Source organism: Euphorbia lathyris, chromosome 5, assembly GCF_963576675.1.
Source record: "Euphorbia lathyris chromosome 5, ddEupLath1.1, whole genome shotgun sequence".
Classification (NCBI taxonomy): Eukaryota; Viridiplantae; Streptophyta; class Magnoliopsida; order Malpighiales; family Euphorbiaceae; genus Euphorbia; species Euphorbia lathyris.
In genome coordinates this window covers 74,055,017-74,074,096 of record NC_088914.1, presented here as the reverse complement: position 1 = coordinate 74,074,096, position 19,080 = coordinate 74,055,017, and the positions used below count along the sequence as shown (strand labels likewise).

Sequence of the window (19,080 nt, the reverse complement as noted above, 5' to 3'; positions counted from 1 at the left end):
CTCAGAGCGGGCCCTAAGCACAGATGGGCTAAGTGTCACAAAGCCCATCAAACCAAGAGTCCTTGTGGAGGATTGGATAGTCTATCCTACCAAATCGTCAATGGTCGACGGCGGAGCCCTAGCTCGGTCGATTATTGATGGATTGTGGATCTTGGTCAAGACAGCCAAATAAACATCACCAATAACGAATTAAAATGGATTATTAATTTGATCTTTGGCTTAAGCCCTTTATTCTAACTCTAATGTAATTTTTTCCACGTAGATTAAACTCCATATCAAAATTACACGAAAAGAAAATTAAATGGCTGCAACAAGCAACAACTCACTCAGACCACTCCTGGAAAAGGAAAAGCTTTCAGGGACTAATTTCCTTGACTGGTCCAGGAACTTGCAAATAGTTCTTAGACACGAGTCGAAGGAATATGTGCTGACTGCTGCCTTACCAGCAGCTCGTCCTACAGGTCGGGGCGTAACCGCTAATCAAATGGCGGAGTACGATCGCCATGTTAAGGATGATAGAGATGTGTCATGCATTATGCTGGGTACCATGGTTCCTGATCTTCAGAAACAGTTCATGGAGCAGCACGCCTTTGAGATCATAGATCAACTCAAAAGGATGTTCCAAGATGAGTCTATAATACACTAAGTTTAAATGCTTTGATTTAGTGTTACTAATGTGTTTGTTCAATGTTGAGTTTATAATTTATCATAAGACATAAAGATCATAAGGCTCAAGCCCTATATGGAAATCAAGGCCCAAGTCAAACAAGCCAAAGATCACTCAGCCTGCGTATCTCCAAAACGTCGCCGTTAAAGTGATGAAACGCATGCTGAGTAAAGAAGGATCGAGAAGATCCACGTAGACAACTTCGGTATGAAGCTGCTGAGCTGTCTCGACAAAACGTGCAGGACAACTACTGACTATAAGACAGCTTCCAGACAAAGTATTTCCTCATTAGGTAAAGGTCAGAAGACACAACAATCTTTCTGGTTGACATTACCCAAAATGGTGGAACATACTGACTCACTGACCGAAGAACAGAAGACGCTGGAATCTGATTGGCTAACGAGAACTGCTGGCAGACTCAGTGAAAGCGACCTGTAGCCGTTTGTCTCCAACGGTTATTTTGAAATTCGAAATAACCAGAAGCTCTCACAGCTCTCTATAAATAGTCCATTCAGAATCCACATTCTGCAGAGAACTTTGAGCAAGAGCCGCTACGCTGACCAAACGTATACAAAAGTTCTCCATCAAAAGCAAAGCAAAGTTCTTACACTACAAAGTCTATTCATTTGTGTAAAAGTCTAGAGTGATTGTTTTTCAATCATCTAAGGTATTCTAGCAATTGTTGTTTAGGACAAAATCTTTATCATTTCTAGAAGTAGAAAGGAGAGGCTGGGTACTCGGTTTTAAGTACTCAGCGGAGAGATTAGGATTGAGTAGAAGTATAGAGGAAGGTACTCTTGTCATACTCAATTGCTGATATTGTAAAAGGTTTGAGGCTCTACCTTTAAAGAGCTCAGTAGAGGATTTGAAATCTCGGAGGTGTTCCGGGGACAGGACGTAGGCTTAGAAGAAGCCGAACCTGGATAAATCTGCTGAGTGAAGTATTTCTAAACCTTAACTCCTTATTCATATTGCTTGCTTAAAACAAACTAAAACTGACCAAGTAAAAGAGGTCAAGCTGAGTTGTGCGCTACAAACGAGCAGGTTCAGGAATAGACTGTAAGTGCTATTTCCCGACCTAAGCAACGAAGCTGTCCTAGTCACTAGTTGACTAAGCCAGTGTCTTGCTGAGTGTTAAGTGCCGCTGTTTTATAAACTTTTCTTAAAGAAAAGAAATCTGCCCAAATTATTTTAAAAAGGTAAAATAGTTCCTAACCCCCCCCTTGGAACTATATTTGCAACCTTACAAGGGACCAACAAGTGGTATCAGAGCCTCAAAGCTCATTACTAAAGGTCTAACAACCTTGAGTTGATCCATACCATGGGCGAAAACAGCACTCGGTTTCTCCCTGGAAACCAGACAACTCAGATATTACCTGAGGGGCTGTCCATTACCAGGCCTCCCCTATTCTTCGGGTCAAACTATACCTTTTGGAAGAATAGGATGAAAAACTTCATTCAAGCTACAAACATGAGTGCCTGGCTATCTATAGTCCAAGGCCCGTTTGTACCTGTGAAAGATGTTGCTGGCCAGTCAGTTGTTAAAGCTGAGGTTGAATGGACAGAGGATGATCTTAAGAAGCTTCAAAACCATGCTTCGGCTATCAATATGCTTCACTGTGCGCTCGATGCTGCAGAATATAACAAAATCTCAGGTTGTGAGTCGGCACAAGAGATCTGGAAAAAGCTGGAAGTCACCTACGAGGGAACAAACAAAGTAAAAGAATCCAAGGTGAATCAGCAGATGAGACTGTACGAGCTGTTCGAGATGTACAATGATGAGGGCATTTCAGACATGAACGCAAGGTTCACCAACATCATTAATGAGCTCAAGAGACTTGGGAAAATCTTCACTGAGGAAGAACAAGTCAAAAAGATACTCAGGAGTCTTCCAAAAGACTGGCAAGCAAAGAAGACAGCAGTTGAGGAAGCTCAGGATTTAACCACCTACAAATATGACGAACTCATCGGTTCATTGCTGACCCATGAGATATCAATGAAGAACTTTGAGGTGAAGGAAAAATCTGATGACAAGAAGCAGAAGTCACTTGTCATGAAGGCTGACTCCACTGACGGGAGTTCAACTGATGATGAGGAGATGGCTGTGTTTACAAGAAAGATGAAGAGGCTGTTCAGGAAGAACGACAAATATTCCAAAAAGCCTTACAAAAAGTTTGATAAGTATAAGGCTGACTCAAGCGACAGCAAATACAGAAAGGACAGCTCAAAGCCCATTACATGCTTTGAGTGCCACCAAGATGGCCATATTAAGTCAAACTGCCCCACGCTGAGGAAAGACAAGAAATGTGGGAAGAAGGCAATGGTGGCTACTTGGAGTGACAGTGATGAATCTTCATCAACAGAAACTGAGGCCACCGAGTCAGCGAAGATATGATTTATGGCTGACGAACTTGCTGAGCCATGCATATCTAGCCACATTGTTAGAGATACCAAATACAGGGATTCAGTTCAGGACAACAAAGGAGCCGATACCAAAAGCCATCGCAGAAAAGATGAAGGGGTTCTGTAAACCCAGAAACTACAAGGGAGAAGTACCCAGCACCTGCATGGGTAAAAATCAGAAGATGGCCCACTTCTTGCTGACCAACTTTATCTTTCCTAAACTCAGCTCTCCCTCATCTGCCTCTAACTTTGAACAGTGTTTCATCTGGCATATGATGACCAGCACTCCATTCAATCTACCTATATTTCTGGTAGGAGCCTTTCAACGAAGTGGAAGGAAGCTCCGTTTAGGTTCTCTCATCACCCGGATAATACAAGACCAGAACATAGAAACTGTTGATGAAATAAGTTCAACAGGAACTGCTATCACAGCACGTCTGCTGAATGGACTATCACACAGCCAACCCCTGAAAGGGTATGATGAGAATGAAACCTCTGAGGAGGAGGATCCTATGGCTGAGGGTGAGCAACCCATTGGAGAAATGGAAAATCTGACAAACCTGGATGCCATTATAGATGATGTTATGGCTGAAGCTGCACACACTGCTGAGGGTACAGAACCAACCAATGAACCTCAAACTGAGAATCCTTCTACTGTGCCATCTGAGATTGCTGAAGATGAGAAGAAGAAGAAAAAGGGAGCCTGCTCGAAGGACATTCGTACTGTCCCGAGAAAGGTAAGGCTGATGGAAAGAAACAAGAGGAAAGCTGATCAGGACCCAGCTGAGTCAGCTGAGAAGAAACTGAGAACAGAAGCAGAATCTGTTCTTGAGCCCCACATTACCCAAGAGGGGTCTCCACAAAAACAAGCCTCTGTTCCTCCAAGTGAGAAACAAGCCAAAACCCCTGCGAGTCCAAAAGAAGCTCCACTCCCACCTCAAGCTCAAAGCAACTCAGCACCTGAGGTCAACAAGCCTTGTAGTCCTGTCACTACACAAGGCACTCAGTGTGAGCCCACTCCTGCCAAATATGCACATCTAGGTGCCACTGAGTTAGGACGGCGTGTCATCGCCTCAGCTAACACTCTGCTTCAAAAACAAGCCCATCCTCCACCAACTCATGCTCAGTCCTCTCATCCACCTGTCACTCACCATATTCTGCGTGAAATCCATGATTTGATCAATCACTTCTCCTCTGTCCAGCCGCAGCCACCACCACATGCTCAACTGACCAAAATGACCGAACTCATGCTGACTATGGTCAGTCACATGAATTCCTTGGAGGGTCAAATACGTGTGCTGCAGGGTCAGGCCAATTCTCCTGCCCCTACCGTTGATTTGCCTACTGCTGATGCTGGCAAAACGGGGGAGAAAAGTGGCAACTAAGGAGAAGGAACTCTAAGCGAAAGAAACTAGAGTGTTAGAAGTTAGGAAGAAGAAGTTTATTTTGTTATCTTGTTTTGTAATATTTTTCTTGTTTGTTGTTTTGTTTTAAACAATATGCCTAACTTCTGAAATACTTGCATTCGAATTTAAATTATTGATTATTCATCCATCAAATGCCAAGTATTATATAAATGCATGTTGCATATAAATGTTTGAACTTGTCAAATATAAACCATTGAACAAATGATTTACTCAGCGCTCCGTCACTATACATCACTTCCGCTGAATACCGAGTAAAATAGAATATGACCCATAAGCTGACCTATAACTAAAAACTGATCTTAGGCTTATTCAGCTAAACCTTAGAATGTTTAGAATAAAACTAAGTCAGTAGTTCTATCCTTACGGGGGAGTTCACTTAATTAAAAAGGTCAACTATCATGGGGGAGCTCATACTGAGTTCCTTGCTGATTAGTTTTGCCAACATCAAAATGGGGGAGTTTGTTGAAACACCTTTCCACAGGATTTTGATTTGACAAAATTAATTAAGTGAAAGTAAATATTCTATAATACACTAAGTTTAAATGCTTTGATTTAGTGTTACTAATGTGTTTGTTCAATGTTGAGTTTATAATTTATCATAAGACATAAAGATCATAAGGCTCAAGCCCTATATGGAAATCAAGGCCCAAGTCAAACAAGCCAAAGATCACTCAGCCTGCGTATCTCCAAAACGTCGCCGTTAAAGTGATGAAACGCATGCTGAGTAAAGAAGGATCGAGAAGATCCACGTAGACAACTTCGGTATGAAGCTGCTGAGCTGTCTCGACAAAACGTGCAGGACAACTACTGACTATAAGACAGCTTCCAGACAAAGTATTTCCTCATTAGGTAAAGGTCAGAAGACACAACAATCTTTCTGGTTGACATTACCCAAAATGGTGGAACATACTGACTCACTGACCGAAGAACAGAAGACGCTGGAATCTGATTGGCTAACGAGAACTGCTGGCAGACTCAGTGAAAGCGACCTGTAGCCGTTTGTCTCCAACGGTTATTTCGAAATTCGAAATAACCAGAAGCTCTCACAGCTCTCTATAAATAGTCCATTCAGAATCCACATTCTGCAGAGAACTTTGAGCAAGAGCCGCTACGCTGACCAAACGTATACAAAAGTTCTCCATCAAAAGCAAAGCAAAGTTCTTACACTACAAAGTCTATTCATTTGTGTAAAAGTCTAGAGTGATTGTTTTTCAATCATCTAAGGTGTTCTAGCAATTGTTGTTTAGGACAAAATCTTTATCATTTCTAGAAGTAGAAAGGAGAGGCTGGGTACTCGGTTTTAAGTACTCAGCGGAGAGATTAGGATTGAGTAGAAGTATAGAGGAAGGTACTCTTGTCATACTCAATTGCTGATATTGTAAAAGGTTTGAGGCTCTACCTTTAAAGAGCTCAGTAGAGGATTTGAAATCTCGGAGGTGTTCCGGGGACAGGACGTAGGCTTAGAAGAAGCCGAACCTGGATAAATCTGCTGAGTGAAGTATTTCTAAACCTTAACTCCTTATTCATATTGCTTGCTTAAAACAAACTAAAACTGACCAAGTAAAAGAGGTCAAGCTGAGTTGTGCGCTACAAACGAGCAGGTTCAGGAATAGACTGTAAGTGCTATTTCCTGACCTAAGCAATGAAGCTGTCCTAGTCACTAGTTGACTAAGCCAGTGTCTTGCTGAGTGTTAAGTGCCGCTGTTTTATAAACTTTTCTTAAAGAAAAGAAATCTGCCCAAATTATTTTAAAAAGGTAAAATAGTTCCTAACCCCCCCTTGGAACTATATTTGCAACCTTACAAGGGACCAACAAGTGGTATCAGAGCCTCAAAGCTCATTACTAAAGGTCTAACAACCTTGAGTTGATCCATACCATGGGCGAAAACAGCACTCGGTTTCTCCCTGGAAACCAGACAACTCAGATATTACCTGAGGGGCTGTCCATTACCAGGCCTCCCCTATTCTTCGGGTCAAACTATACCTTTTGGAAGAATAGGATGAAAAACTTCATTCAAGCTACAAACATGAGTGCCTGGCTATCTATAGTCCAAGGCCCGTTTGTACCTGTGAAAGATGTTGCTGGCCAGTCAGTTGTTAAAGCTGAGGTTGAATGGACAGAGGATGATCTTAAGAAGCTTCAAAACCATGCTTCGGCTATCAATATGCTTCACTGTGCGCTCGATGCTGCAGAATATAACAAAATCTCAGGTTGTGAGTCGGCACAAGAGATCTGGAAAAAGCTGGAAGTCACCTACGAGGGAACAAACAAAGTAAAAGAATCTAAGGTGAATCAGCAGATGAGACTGTACGAGCTGTTCGAGATGTACAATGATGAGGGCATTTCAGACATGAACGCAAGGTTCACCAACATCATCAATGAGCTCAAGAGACTTGGGAAAATCTTCACTGAGGAAGAACAAGTCAAAAAGATACTCAGGAGTCTTCCAAAAGACTGGCAAGCAAAGAAGACAACAGTTGAGGAAGCTCAGGATTTAACCACCTACAAATATGACGAACTCATCGGTTCATTGCTGACCCATGAGATATCAATGAAGAACTTTGAGGTGAAGGAAAAATCTGATGACAAGAAGCAGAAGTCACTTGTCATGAAGGCTGACTCCACTGACGGGAGTTCAACTGATGATGAGGAGATGGCTATGTTTACAAGAAAGATGAAGAGGCTGTTCAGGAAGAACGACAAATATTCCAAAAAGCCTTACAAAAAGTTTGATAAGTATAAGGCTGACTCAAGCGACAGCAAATACAGAAAGGACAGCTCAAAGCCCATTACATGCTTTGAGTGCCACCAAGATGGCCATATTAAGTCAAACTGCCCCACGCTGAGGAAAGACAAGAAATATGGGAAGAAGGCAATAGTGGCTACTTGGAGTGACAGTGATGAATCTTCATCAACAGAAACTGAGGCCACCGAGTCAGCGAAGATATGATTTATGGCTGACGAACTTGCTGAGCCATGCATATCTAGCCACATTGTTAGAGATACCAAATACAGGGATTCAGTTCAGGACAACAAAGGAGCCGATACCAAAAGCCATCGCAGAAAAGATGAAGGGGTTCTGTAAACCCAGAAACTACAAGGGAGAAGTACCCAGCACCTGCATGGGCAAAAATCAGAAGATGGCCCACTTCTTGCTGACCAACTTTATCTTCTCTAAACTCAGCTCTCCCTCATCTGCCTCTAACTTTGAACAGTGTTTCATCTGGCATATGCTGACCAGCACTCCATCCAATCTACCTGTATTTCTGGTAGGAGCCTTTCAACGAAGTGGAAGGAAGCTCCGTTTAGGTTCTCTCATCACCCGGATAATACAAGACCAGAACATAGAAACTGTTGATGAAATAAGTTCAACAGGAACTGCTATCACAGCACGTCTGCTGAATGGACTATCACACAGCCAACCCCTGAAAGGGTATGATGAGAATGAAACCTCTGAGGAGGAGGATCCTATGGCTGAGGGTGAGCAACCCATTGGAGAAATGGAAAATCTGACAAACCTGGATGCCATTATAGATGATGTTATGGTTGAAGCTGCACACACTGCTGAGGGTACAGAACCAACCAATGAACCTCAAACTGAGAATCCTTCTACTGTGCCATCTGAGATTGCTGAAGATGAGAAGAAGAAGAAAAAGGGAGCCTGCTCGAAGGACATTCGTACTGTCCCGAGAAAGGTAAGGCTGATGGAAAGAAACAAGAGGAAAGCTGATCAGGACCCAGCTGAGTCAGCTGAGAAGAAACTGAGAACAGAAGCAGAATCTGTTCTTGAGCCCCACATTACCCAAGAGGGGTCTCCACAAAAACAAGCCTCTGTTCCTCCAAGTGAGAAACAAGCCAAAACCCCTGCGAGTCCAAAAGAAGCTCCACTCCCACCTCAAGCTCAAAGCAACTCAGCACCTGAGGTCAACAAGCCTTGTAGTCCTGTCACTACACAAGGCACTCAGTGTGAGCCCACTCCTGCCAAATATGCACATCTAGGTGCCACTGAGTCAGGACGGCGTGTCATCGCCTCAGCTAACACTCTGCTTCAAAAACAAGCCCATCCTCCACCAACTCATGCTCAGTCCTCTCATCCACCTGTCACTCACCATATTCTGCGTGAAATCCATGATTTGATCAATCACTTCTGATGGCACTATTTATAGAGACGTCTGGGCATCGGTCATGTCGAATTTCGAAATAACCGTTGGAGGGAAACGGCTACCTGTCGTTGTCATCCTGACTTGCTCAGAGCTCTCGGCCAATCAGAATTGTGTATCTTCTGTTCTCGGTCAACTCAGCAGACTGTCTCTCCTTTTATGGTAAAGTCAACTGGACAGCATACTGTGTCGTCTGAACTTTACCCAAGTAGAAATACTTTGTCTGGAAGTTTTCATTAGCCAGCTGCTGTCTTGTACGCTTTGTCGAGACTACTCAGCAGCTTCATCTTGAAGTTGTTCCCGAAGGTCTTCTAGATCCTTCTCTTGCTGAGTTGCGTTTTGTCCAAAACGGCAACGTTTTGACAAACGCGGGCCGAGTTGTACTGAGTTGTTTGACTTGGGCTTTAACACTTGTATTGGGCTTGGGCCTTTTAATTCTTGTGTCTTATAAACAATTTAACTCAACATTGAACAAACACATTAGTAGAATAAATCAAAGCATTTAAACTTAGTGTGTTTAGAATATGTATTTCAATTATACTTAAACAATTTTGTCAAATCAAAATTATGTAGAAAGGTGTTTCAACAGGCAGGAGCGGGTTGTGGTGAGTCCCACTGGATGGTGAGTCCGGATGACTTATTTGCTGCTGCATCTGTATTGAACGCAGTAATTTTCCTCTTTACTACAGAACAATTAGGATGTTGCACTATACTGCCGATGCGTTCGGACGATGGAAGACCACCTGAGCAAGAGATTGTGATTTGTCATTTGGGGAGTTATCGTCACTACATACGTCTTTATTTACATCCTTCGTTTCCAGTGCCTCCCATTGCCACCCAATGGCGATTATTTTGTCATCAGAGTGTTCGTCACTTGGAGAATCTATACGCTGAAAGGAGAGAGGCTTGGACTAGATTATATTAGTTTTATATGTTGTGATTAATAATATTTATTAATTAACTTATATTATTTTTTGGTTTTAAGTACAATTCTGTAGTTACGGGTTTAACCACATATTTACGGGTTTAACGGACTATTTACGGGTTTGACGAACTATTTACGGGATAAAAAAAGCTATTTTTTTGCCAATTCGACACGCGGGCGTGTGGCCATCACGCCTCACCTCGTGGTCGGACGTGATAGCCTCACGCCTCACCGCGCGGTCGGCCGTGACAGCCACACGCCTGACCGTAAGGTCGGGTATATGGCTGTCACGGCCGACCTCGCGGTGAGGCGTGAGGCTATCACGTCCGACCGCGAGGTGAGGCGTGATGGCCACACGCCCGCGTGTCGAATTGGCAAAAAAAATAGCTTTTCCCCTCCCAAAACCCATGAAAGGGCATTTTCGTCCTTTCACGGGGCTAGGGGTGGGAAAATGGGGCCGGTTTAACAACACCCTTCAAATACTGTGTATTTTTTTTTTCTTTTTTATAAATACTGAGTCATTTCTTATAACAAAATAATACATGTGATTTTTTAATATTAGCGAAGAGGTGATATTGTTGATATTCCTATAGAAATTGATGACTTGACAAAATGATTTTTTTTCTTCAAAATCAATATTCTAATGTAGTCATTTCGATAAAAAAAAAATAGATAGAGAAATTTTAAAATAATAGCTGAGATAAAATCTATTATCTACTCTCAATCAATAATTCTCTAATGAAAATAACAATTGTATAAATTATCTGCATAAATAATAAAATAGAATACTCATATAAATAAAAGTGTTTAGAAAAAAAAATTCTCCGATTTTAACATTGTTATTAAAAAAAGTAATTAATTTATTAGTCTCTTCCTTTTTACCTAACATAATATTTAATCTCATTATTTTAAAAAATACATTATAAGATCTCTCTTTTTTGTTATTATTAATTCTGTGGTCTTTCTGTCTATTTTCTTTTAGATTTTTAACCGTTATATTTGACATAAATAGATAGACAAAAAATAATAGAGTAACATAACTATTTTGTATCTACTATGGCTGTCCTAAAAACTAAGATATGTTCGGTTAAAACTCGAACAAAACTAGATAGAATGACCAAATTGTTAATATTGATAAAAGTTAAGCACCTTATAATGTGTTTTTCAAAATAAAAAGACTAAACCGTGTGTTAGATAAAAATAAAGGGACTAATAAATTATTTATCCATAAAAAATCCTTTTCTCTCGGCTAATATAAAAAAAATCACAAACACCAGTTTTATCATAAGAAAAAAAAACCATATTCTTCATTCTTGGAGCCGCTATTTTCGCAATTGAACTTGCTTGGGAGAAAAATTGGCATCAGTTTTGGATTGAGTCAGACTCAATGTACGTAGTTAATCTGCTTAGATATCGTTCCATGGATGTTCCTTGGAGTATTCGATAAGAGTGGTTGCATTGTCTCAACATTTGCTCTAGGATGAACATTCTATTTTCACACATTTTTAAGGAAGGAAATAGAGTTGCTAATACATTGGCAAAGTTTGGAGTCTTTTCCTCAGTGATCAATTGGTGGCCTTCAGCTCCTGCTTTTTGCCACAAGTTTATCAATGATGACATTTGTAGTATTTCACACTTGCATTTTTCTTGACTTTTTCTTGACTTTTCCTATCTTTTCTCTTCCACTTCTTTTTGTTTGAATACCTTCATCTTCTTTTGTTCAAACACTCAATTTTTTCTTTTATTAATATATTGCGGGTTTGACAGTTCTTGGACCATGGATGCTCACCCCGTCCAAGTTCTGTCTTGTTCCAATTTCTATAAAAAAAAAGCCAAAATCTATATATATAAAGAAAAATAACTAGATTCTTTTGTCTAAATTTTTGGAATATGAAAATCCCCAAATTTACTTATTTTATTTGTATTCACCTATTAAAATGCTTGCTTATTACTTAATATATCTAATGATGATAAAAGGAAAAGTAATGTTACATAATAATAATAATTAAAAAGAAAAAAAAGAAAAACAATGGTTTTCTATATTTTTTTTTTGGTAAGAAGGGAAGAAAAAAAACAAACAAACAAAAACCTAACCCGGGATCAGTCTAGGAAGACTGAGTTTTCTATATAATATATGATGAAAAGGAAGAGATTAAAATAAAATTAGAATTGGATAGAATGTCCAATAATCAAAATTAAAAAAGACAAATGTTTTAGATACCCATTGGCATATATAATTAAAAAATGGGGCTACATGAAAATATTCTTTCTACTTTTTTTTGAAACCATAATATTCTTTCTACTTAATTAGCAAAATTAGCTATATTATTATAGCTGAAAATGGAGCAAGTACATTATATATAAAGAAATATAATCAAATAATTTATTTTGTAGGTAATTAGTCAACCTCAAAGGTAACTACTTTTTGAAGAAATGGTATTTTATTTTAAAAATAAAAATAATAAAATAGTAGTAGTAGATTAGATTACTTGTAAATTAAATAAAATAAAATGACAAGGAAAAGCGACATCTGGCTAGTAATTAGTTATTGGGTCGCTACAATTATACCTTCCTCCTCCACCAGCTCCAGTCCAACAACTTTGTGTTTTGCTCCAATTGCACACTACTTTTCATTTTATGCACTAAAATACAATTTTCAATTTGACCAACCACAACATGGGAATCATCTCAATTAATTATATATATATTTTCAATTTGACAAAGTAATTTTTTTTCACCATTAATTAAATAATGGAGTGTAAAATACATTTAATGGTAAAAACATACAAAATAAGCATAACCTTTACTGTTTCTAGAATATGTTCTCGTGGATTGCTATATATTTAAATAGATAATAAAAAAATTCCCTAAACAAAATAGAAAACAATTCTCAATGATATGAAACTAATATCGAATCATATTCATTTAACATTTTTTCATTATAAATATATATACAGGGAAATAATAGAAAATAAGATATTGAATATATATATTATCGAGAAAATCAACATAATATTAACCAAGTGGATTCACATTTACAGAAATTACATCTAACAACCAACTAGACGGTTCTATAGCAAAAAAATTGCTAACATTGAAACAGGCGTGCCTAGCAACTAAATGAGCAGATATATTCGCTAAACAAGAAACAAAAGAAATTTAAAAGTGGGATTCAAAGCCAGAATAACTATGCAGTCCTGTAATAATGTACCGAATTCGGAAAGGTCTAAAACCATAAAATGAATTCCATTTACGACCATTTTTGCATCCGTTTCAAATGCAACATGAGTTAAAAAAAATGACTTGCCAACCAAACTCAACAATTCGGTACAAACTTGTTAACAATGTACCGAATTGACTTATCTTATGTTAAAAAATTATTAATAAATAGTATAGTATGAGTTTCAAGCTTTAATAATTAGGGTATTTATGTCTATTATTTATTATTAATGTTAGTTAATTATTGTATGATGTTGTTAGTAGAAGTTAGATGAATTCTTCTGAGACAACTATCATCAATTGTTAGAAAAACAAATAATTACTGTTAAGATATACATGGATAATATAAAAGAAAAACCCTAACATGGGTGGTTAATAACAATTTTACTCGTAATGTTATAAATGACGATACATTAGTAATTTTATTGAGTTTCAAATATCATTAAAAAAAAGACAGATATTTATTAAAAAAAATACATATATTCATTAATAATATTTGAAATTGGCTTAATTTACTAATGTTGGAAGTAGATCTATCCACGAGTCTGGATACTCGCTCCATCCGTGTTTCTTGGGACAAAGTTGGACAATGAAAAGTGATTTTATGGCTCAGCCCAATCTAGGTCCGTTAAAGCCCGTTTATTTTTTGGGCGGGCTCGGAAGTGATAAAAATAGCACGAGTCCGTTCAGCCCGACCTGCCTATTAATTAATAAATTTATATATTAAATATTTACTTTTAAAAATAAAATTTATTTTTTATAATGAAAAATTATGTATATCTTTCTCTGTAGGTTTATGGGTTTGAAATTTGATTTTTAAACTCGAATATAGCCGAATATGAACCCATCTAAAATATTAACAGATTTGCTAGACTCGTATTTTTACACAAAAACCCATTAGGCCCGTCCCAGTCTGACCTTGGATATTTATAGTTGGCAGCAAAGTTATACTCCCTTTGTTTCATATTACATGTCGTTTTAGAGGGTTGCATAGAAATTAAAGATATTAGAAAAAAAATTGTTGCCCCTTATTTATTGATTCCGCTATTTATTTATTCTATAATAAGTTCATTATTCTAATTAATTTTCATAAACTTATATTTTATAGCAGGAAAAAATATGATTTAACGTGTACTGATCATATAAAATGACATGTATAATGAAATAAAAAAAAGTCTCTAGAAATACATGTAATATGAAACGGATGTAGTATCATTTATAATATTAAAATAAAATTAGTCTTATTGTGCACATTTATTATATGTCCTTATATTTAAGGTTGATTGTAAAATGACTAAGTGTCCTATTCATATTTGTTGATACAAATAGACCTTAACCCATCTTTAAAATCATTTCCTTTCTCTCATTTCCATCAAAATTTAAAAAATCTTGACCACCTAGAGAGGGATAATTTCACTCCCACTCCCTCTCTCTCTCCCCCAAAAATGAAGAACAATACCAACAATAACACAAAACTTATCCTTCTTCACCCTTACATCCAAAAACAAGGAACCTCTAATCGTCTCTGGCTTCTCGCCTTCCTTTCCTTCTTCACCATCGCCTTTCTCGTAACCCTAATCTACACCCGCGAAACTTTACCCCCCAAAACCACCGCAACCGCCGCCGCAACCGCCGCCACAACCACCACAATCCCCACCAACACCCCGCTACCTACAACAGTAATCAACACTCTCCTCCATTACTCCTCAAGATCAAACGACAGTTACCACATGTCGTATTCCGAATTGAAACCCATCTCCGACGTTCTAAGAAAATGCTCATCTCCCTGTAATCTCCTCGTTTTCGGCTTAACTCACGAGACTCTTCTCTGGAAAGCTCTGAATCACAACGGCCGATCAGTATTCATCGAAGAAAACAGATACTACGCGGCGTATTACGAAGAATTACACCCCGAAATCGATGTTTTCGATGTTCAATACACCACAAAAATGGGGGAATTCAGAGATTTGATAACTTCAACACGAGATCAGATCAGTAACGAATGTAGACCGGTTCAGAATTTACTGTTTTCCGAATGTAAACTCGGGATTAATGATTTGCCGAATCATGTTTATGAAGTGGATTGGGATGTTATTCTGATAGATGGACCTCGGGGCGACGGAGCGGAGGGGCCGGGGAGAATGGCGCCGATATACACCGCCGGAGTTCTTGCTCGGAGCAAGAAAGGGGGGAATGGGAAGACGCATATATTTGTTCATGATTATTATAGAGAAGTGGAGAAAGTTTATGGGGACGAGTTTCTGTGTAGGGAGAATTTGGTGGAAGCGAATGATATGTTGGCTCATTTTGTGGTGGAGAAGATGGATGAGAAATGTTTTGAGTTCTGCCATAATCGGAGTTCGAAATCTAAATCGATTTCTTCGTAGTTGTGTAATTTCATGAACAATTGATGGTACATATAGTCCCTGTGGATCAAATGGTATAAAGGATGTGGTTATTTATGATCATTATTTGAAAGTTTTAAGGTTTTGTTTTTGTTGGATCCAAATTGGTGGGGGATGTATAAAAGTAATAATTCTTTTTTGGTAATGGAAAGAAGCTGTAATTTTGTGTAAATGGAAACTGCAATTACCTACGTTATAATTTTTTTTGTTAGTTTATCCAATTCTTCGGTACATTCAAGGCTAGTCAAGTACCATTAGATGAGTTCTTTTCTAGTTAAAGTTTTTTTTTGTTTGTATATACTAACAATTAAATTCAAGATCTCTAGTTTAAACGATTTAAAACTTGTAACCATTTAAAATAATCTTAATTGGTATAATTTTTTTATTTTTAATTTGTCTGATTAACTCGTTACATACTCTTAATCTTTAGGTTAAACATCTACCAATTAACTAGATTGATCTACTAATGGAAACTGCAATTACTTACGTTTATAGGTTTAAGATTAAAACCTTCTAGTCTGATTTCTATCCGTATCAATTATAAAAAAATTATTAATTTGTGAGTTTTTAACGTCACTTTTTTTTTTGGTAGAAACAGGAAAGAAAACAAACCAACACCGAGACAAAAGCTAACCTGGGATCAGCTTAGGAAAGATAACCCCAACTCTGTCCTCTAAAAGGAGAGAAGAAAGATAGATAGGAGGATCAGAAAGGGTGGAAACACCTAACATCCCCTCGTGCCCAGCCGCCGCCAAGCGATCCGCAATTCGATTTTGTTCTCTGTAGTTGTGGCTGAACTCTAAGGACTCAAAGGAGGAGCCAAGACTTCTTATTGCTTTGATAAGGTTCTGGCTACTAAGACAAAAAACATGATTATTAGAGATCATACTAATAGCCTCCATAGTATCAGACTCCACAGCAAGCCTTTTAATACTCAGATTTCTGGCAAGCTTGACTCCAGAAAGAATACCCCAAAGTTCCGCTGAAAAGGATGAGCCCAAACCCAGGTTATGGGTGAATCCAGACAACCAGGCACCTCTCGCGTCCCTGAACACGCCTCCAGCCGCGATCTTTCCATTGTTGAGACAGGAGCCATCCGTGTTCAACTTAACCACCCCATCCTTCGGCCTACACCACCCAACGAGTTGAACCTCTTTATTCTGGGTAGAATTGGCAAGGAGGTCCCCTTTGAAGCTCCCCGTAATGGTAAGGAGCTTTTTAGAGAAGAACTCGGGTAAGTTCTGAATAAAAATAGTCTTCTCACCAAAGATCTCTTTATTTCTCCACTTCCAAAGGTGGTGGCAGATAATAGCAAATAAAATGTCTCCCTGCTCCATGCTAGCCATTAACCTACCTTTAACCCCATTGGAGAACCAGTCATTCTCAGGGTAGGCAAAGAAGGAGGGGAGAATGTGGTGCAGAAGAACTTTCTGCCAAACCTCCTTACTCTTAGGGCAGTCCCTAAGGGCATGACACAAAGATTCAACTTGGCCTCTACATCTACTGCAAGCACCTGAATCCGCCAAGTGACGTCTATGTCTATCCGAATTAGTCAGCAACCTGTCCTTGACTCCAAGCCACAGGAAGTTCCTCATTCGGTAAGGGATTTTCAGAGCCCAAATGGATTTCCAAGTGTCCGAAAGAGGGTCGGATCTGTCAAGAGTAAAAGCTTCAAAGGTAGACTTGCAAGAGTAAGCTCCATTTTTTGTCAGGGCCCAGCAATGCCTATCCTTGTCCTCCTCAAGGTTACTAATCTTCACTCCCCTGATTCTGAGGAGAGAATCAAGGCTCAAGAAGGAATCAAACATAGACCAAATCCAGTCCCCATCAGAGTCCACCACATCGGCAATCCTCCAGTTGCGGAAATTGCTAGGCGGGGGAGAGCAGCAAACCTCTATAAGAGGTTTATCTCCGATCCAGGTGTCATACCAGAAGCTTATGGACTTACCATTACCCACCTCCAGGCCAACCCCCGTGCAGAACTCAGCAAACACAACACTAAGCCCTTTCCAAAGGAAAGAACAATTGCCAATCCTCTCTTTAGGGCCCCCAAAGATTTTGTCCTTTCGATACTTGCCACAAAGCAATCGAACCCAAAGAGAAGAAGGGTTCTGCCACATTCTCCAGAGGAGCTTCATCAACAAGACCTTATTGTTATCTTTAGCTTGTCTGATGCCAAGACCCCCCCTGCTTTTAGGCTGGCAGACCTCCTTCCAAGGGACTAGGTGAATCTTCCTACCCTCTCCAAACTCACCCCAAAGAAAACGCCGGTTGATTTTATCAAGCTCATTGAGAACCGGCTCAGGCAACTTACATGCTTGCATGATATGATTGGGAGCTGCGCAGTTGACAGACTGAATTAAGGTTAGACGGCCAGCCAAGGAAAGAGAATTGGCCTTCCAACTAGCACACAACCCATTAGTTTTGTCCAGAGTCTCCTTAAAGGAGGCTTTGGAAACTCTGTCACTATGAAGGGGGATCCCAAGATACTTTCCCAAGGATTGGGTAAGAGGGATACCCGAAAGATCGCTAAGCTTATTACATAGGCTTCTATCCATGTTCTTAGAGCAAAGCATCCGGGACTTGTGGACATTGATCTTCTGGCCAGAAGCAACGCAAAAGCACTCCAGGATATCCATGACCACACCAATTTGCTCCTCATTCCCTTCCACAAAGATCATCACATCGTCAGCGAAGAACAAGTGGGAAATAGGAGGGCAAAATCTGTTAATGGACACAGGATGGAGACTCCCCTTATTCACAGCTTCTTGAATTAGGTGAGCCAGCCTTTCCATTGCTATCACAAAAAGGAAAGGGCTCATAGGATCTCCTTGACGGATACCCCTAGAAGAAAAAAACTCATCAGACATATCTCCATTGATCAGAACCCGGAAAACAGGAGAAGACACGCAACCTTCAATCAAACTCCTCCGGTTCTCAGGAATACCAGCTTTACTTAAGCTATCCAAAAGAAAGCTCCAGTTTAAACGATCATAAGCTTTCTCCAGATCAAGCTTGAGAGCCACGATCCCTTTCTTACCCTTCCTCATTTTCATAGAATGGACCATCTCCTGGACAATTACCACATTGTCCATCATTTGCCTACCAGGAACAAAGCTACCTTGATTTTGGCTAATAATCTCAGGAAGGATCCGCCGGATCCTTTTTAACGTCACTTTTAATATTTGGATAAATTTTTAATTTTCTTTGTGAAAAATTATAATAATAATACATGTTTCATATATTGAAATCAAATTTGTATCTCTAGTATATCCAAAGCTTTAATTAGTTAGAAGTAGATATGTTCATGGATCCGGGTATTTACTCAGGCCCGTATGTCCTAGATCGGATTTGGACATGAAAATTTGCCTTTAGATTCAATCTGGTCTAGGCCCGTTAAAGCCCATTTATTTTTTGGGCGGATATGAAATTTATAAAAATAGCACGAGCTAGTCCAACCCGGACTATCTATTAATATTAATTAATAAATTTATATGTTTATATATTAATATTTATTTTTAAGTATAAATTTAATTTTTTATTATTAAAGATTATACATATATATTTAGGTGTGCTATAAGGGTTTAGGTGTGCTATAAGGGTTGGGTTTGAGATTTGATTTTTGAACCCGAACCCAGCACGTCCCGAATCCGTCTAAATTAACAGCAGATTGGATTAAGTATTTTTTAACAAAAGAGTGTTGGGCTGGGCCCGGCCTATTACAGATCTCAGAAGACTATCTATCTAAAAGATATCCGCGATTTTCGAATTAATAAATCCGATAAACTATATAAAAAAAATTGTATCTGGTCACTAAAACAGAAATGCCTATCTTATATATACATTTTCTTTTATCAATATTTTAATATTTTA

The 19,080-nt window shown here is 39.0% G+C and overlaps 1 protein-coding gene across 1 annotated transcript; it reads left to right on the top strand.

Annotated features, from left to right (window-relative positions):
- The first annotated feature begins 14,161 nt into the window (after positions 1–14,161).
- Positions 14,162–15,406, top strand: LOC136228640 (protein IRREGULAR XYLEM 15-like). Its single transcript, XM_066017086.1, has one exon. It carries the CDS (start codon positions 14,248–14,250, stop codon positions 15,187–15,189), a length of 942 nt encoding a protein of 313 aa, XP_065873158.1. The 5' UTR covers positions 14,162–14,247; the 3' UTR covers positions 15,190–15,406.
- Positions 15,407–19,080: the final 3,674 nt, after the last annotated feature.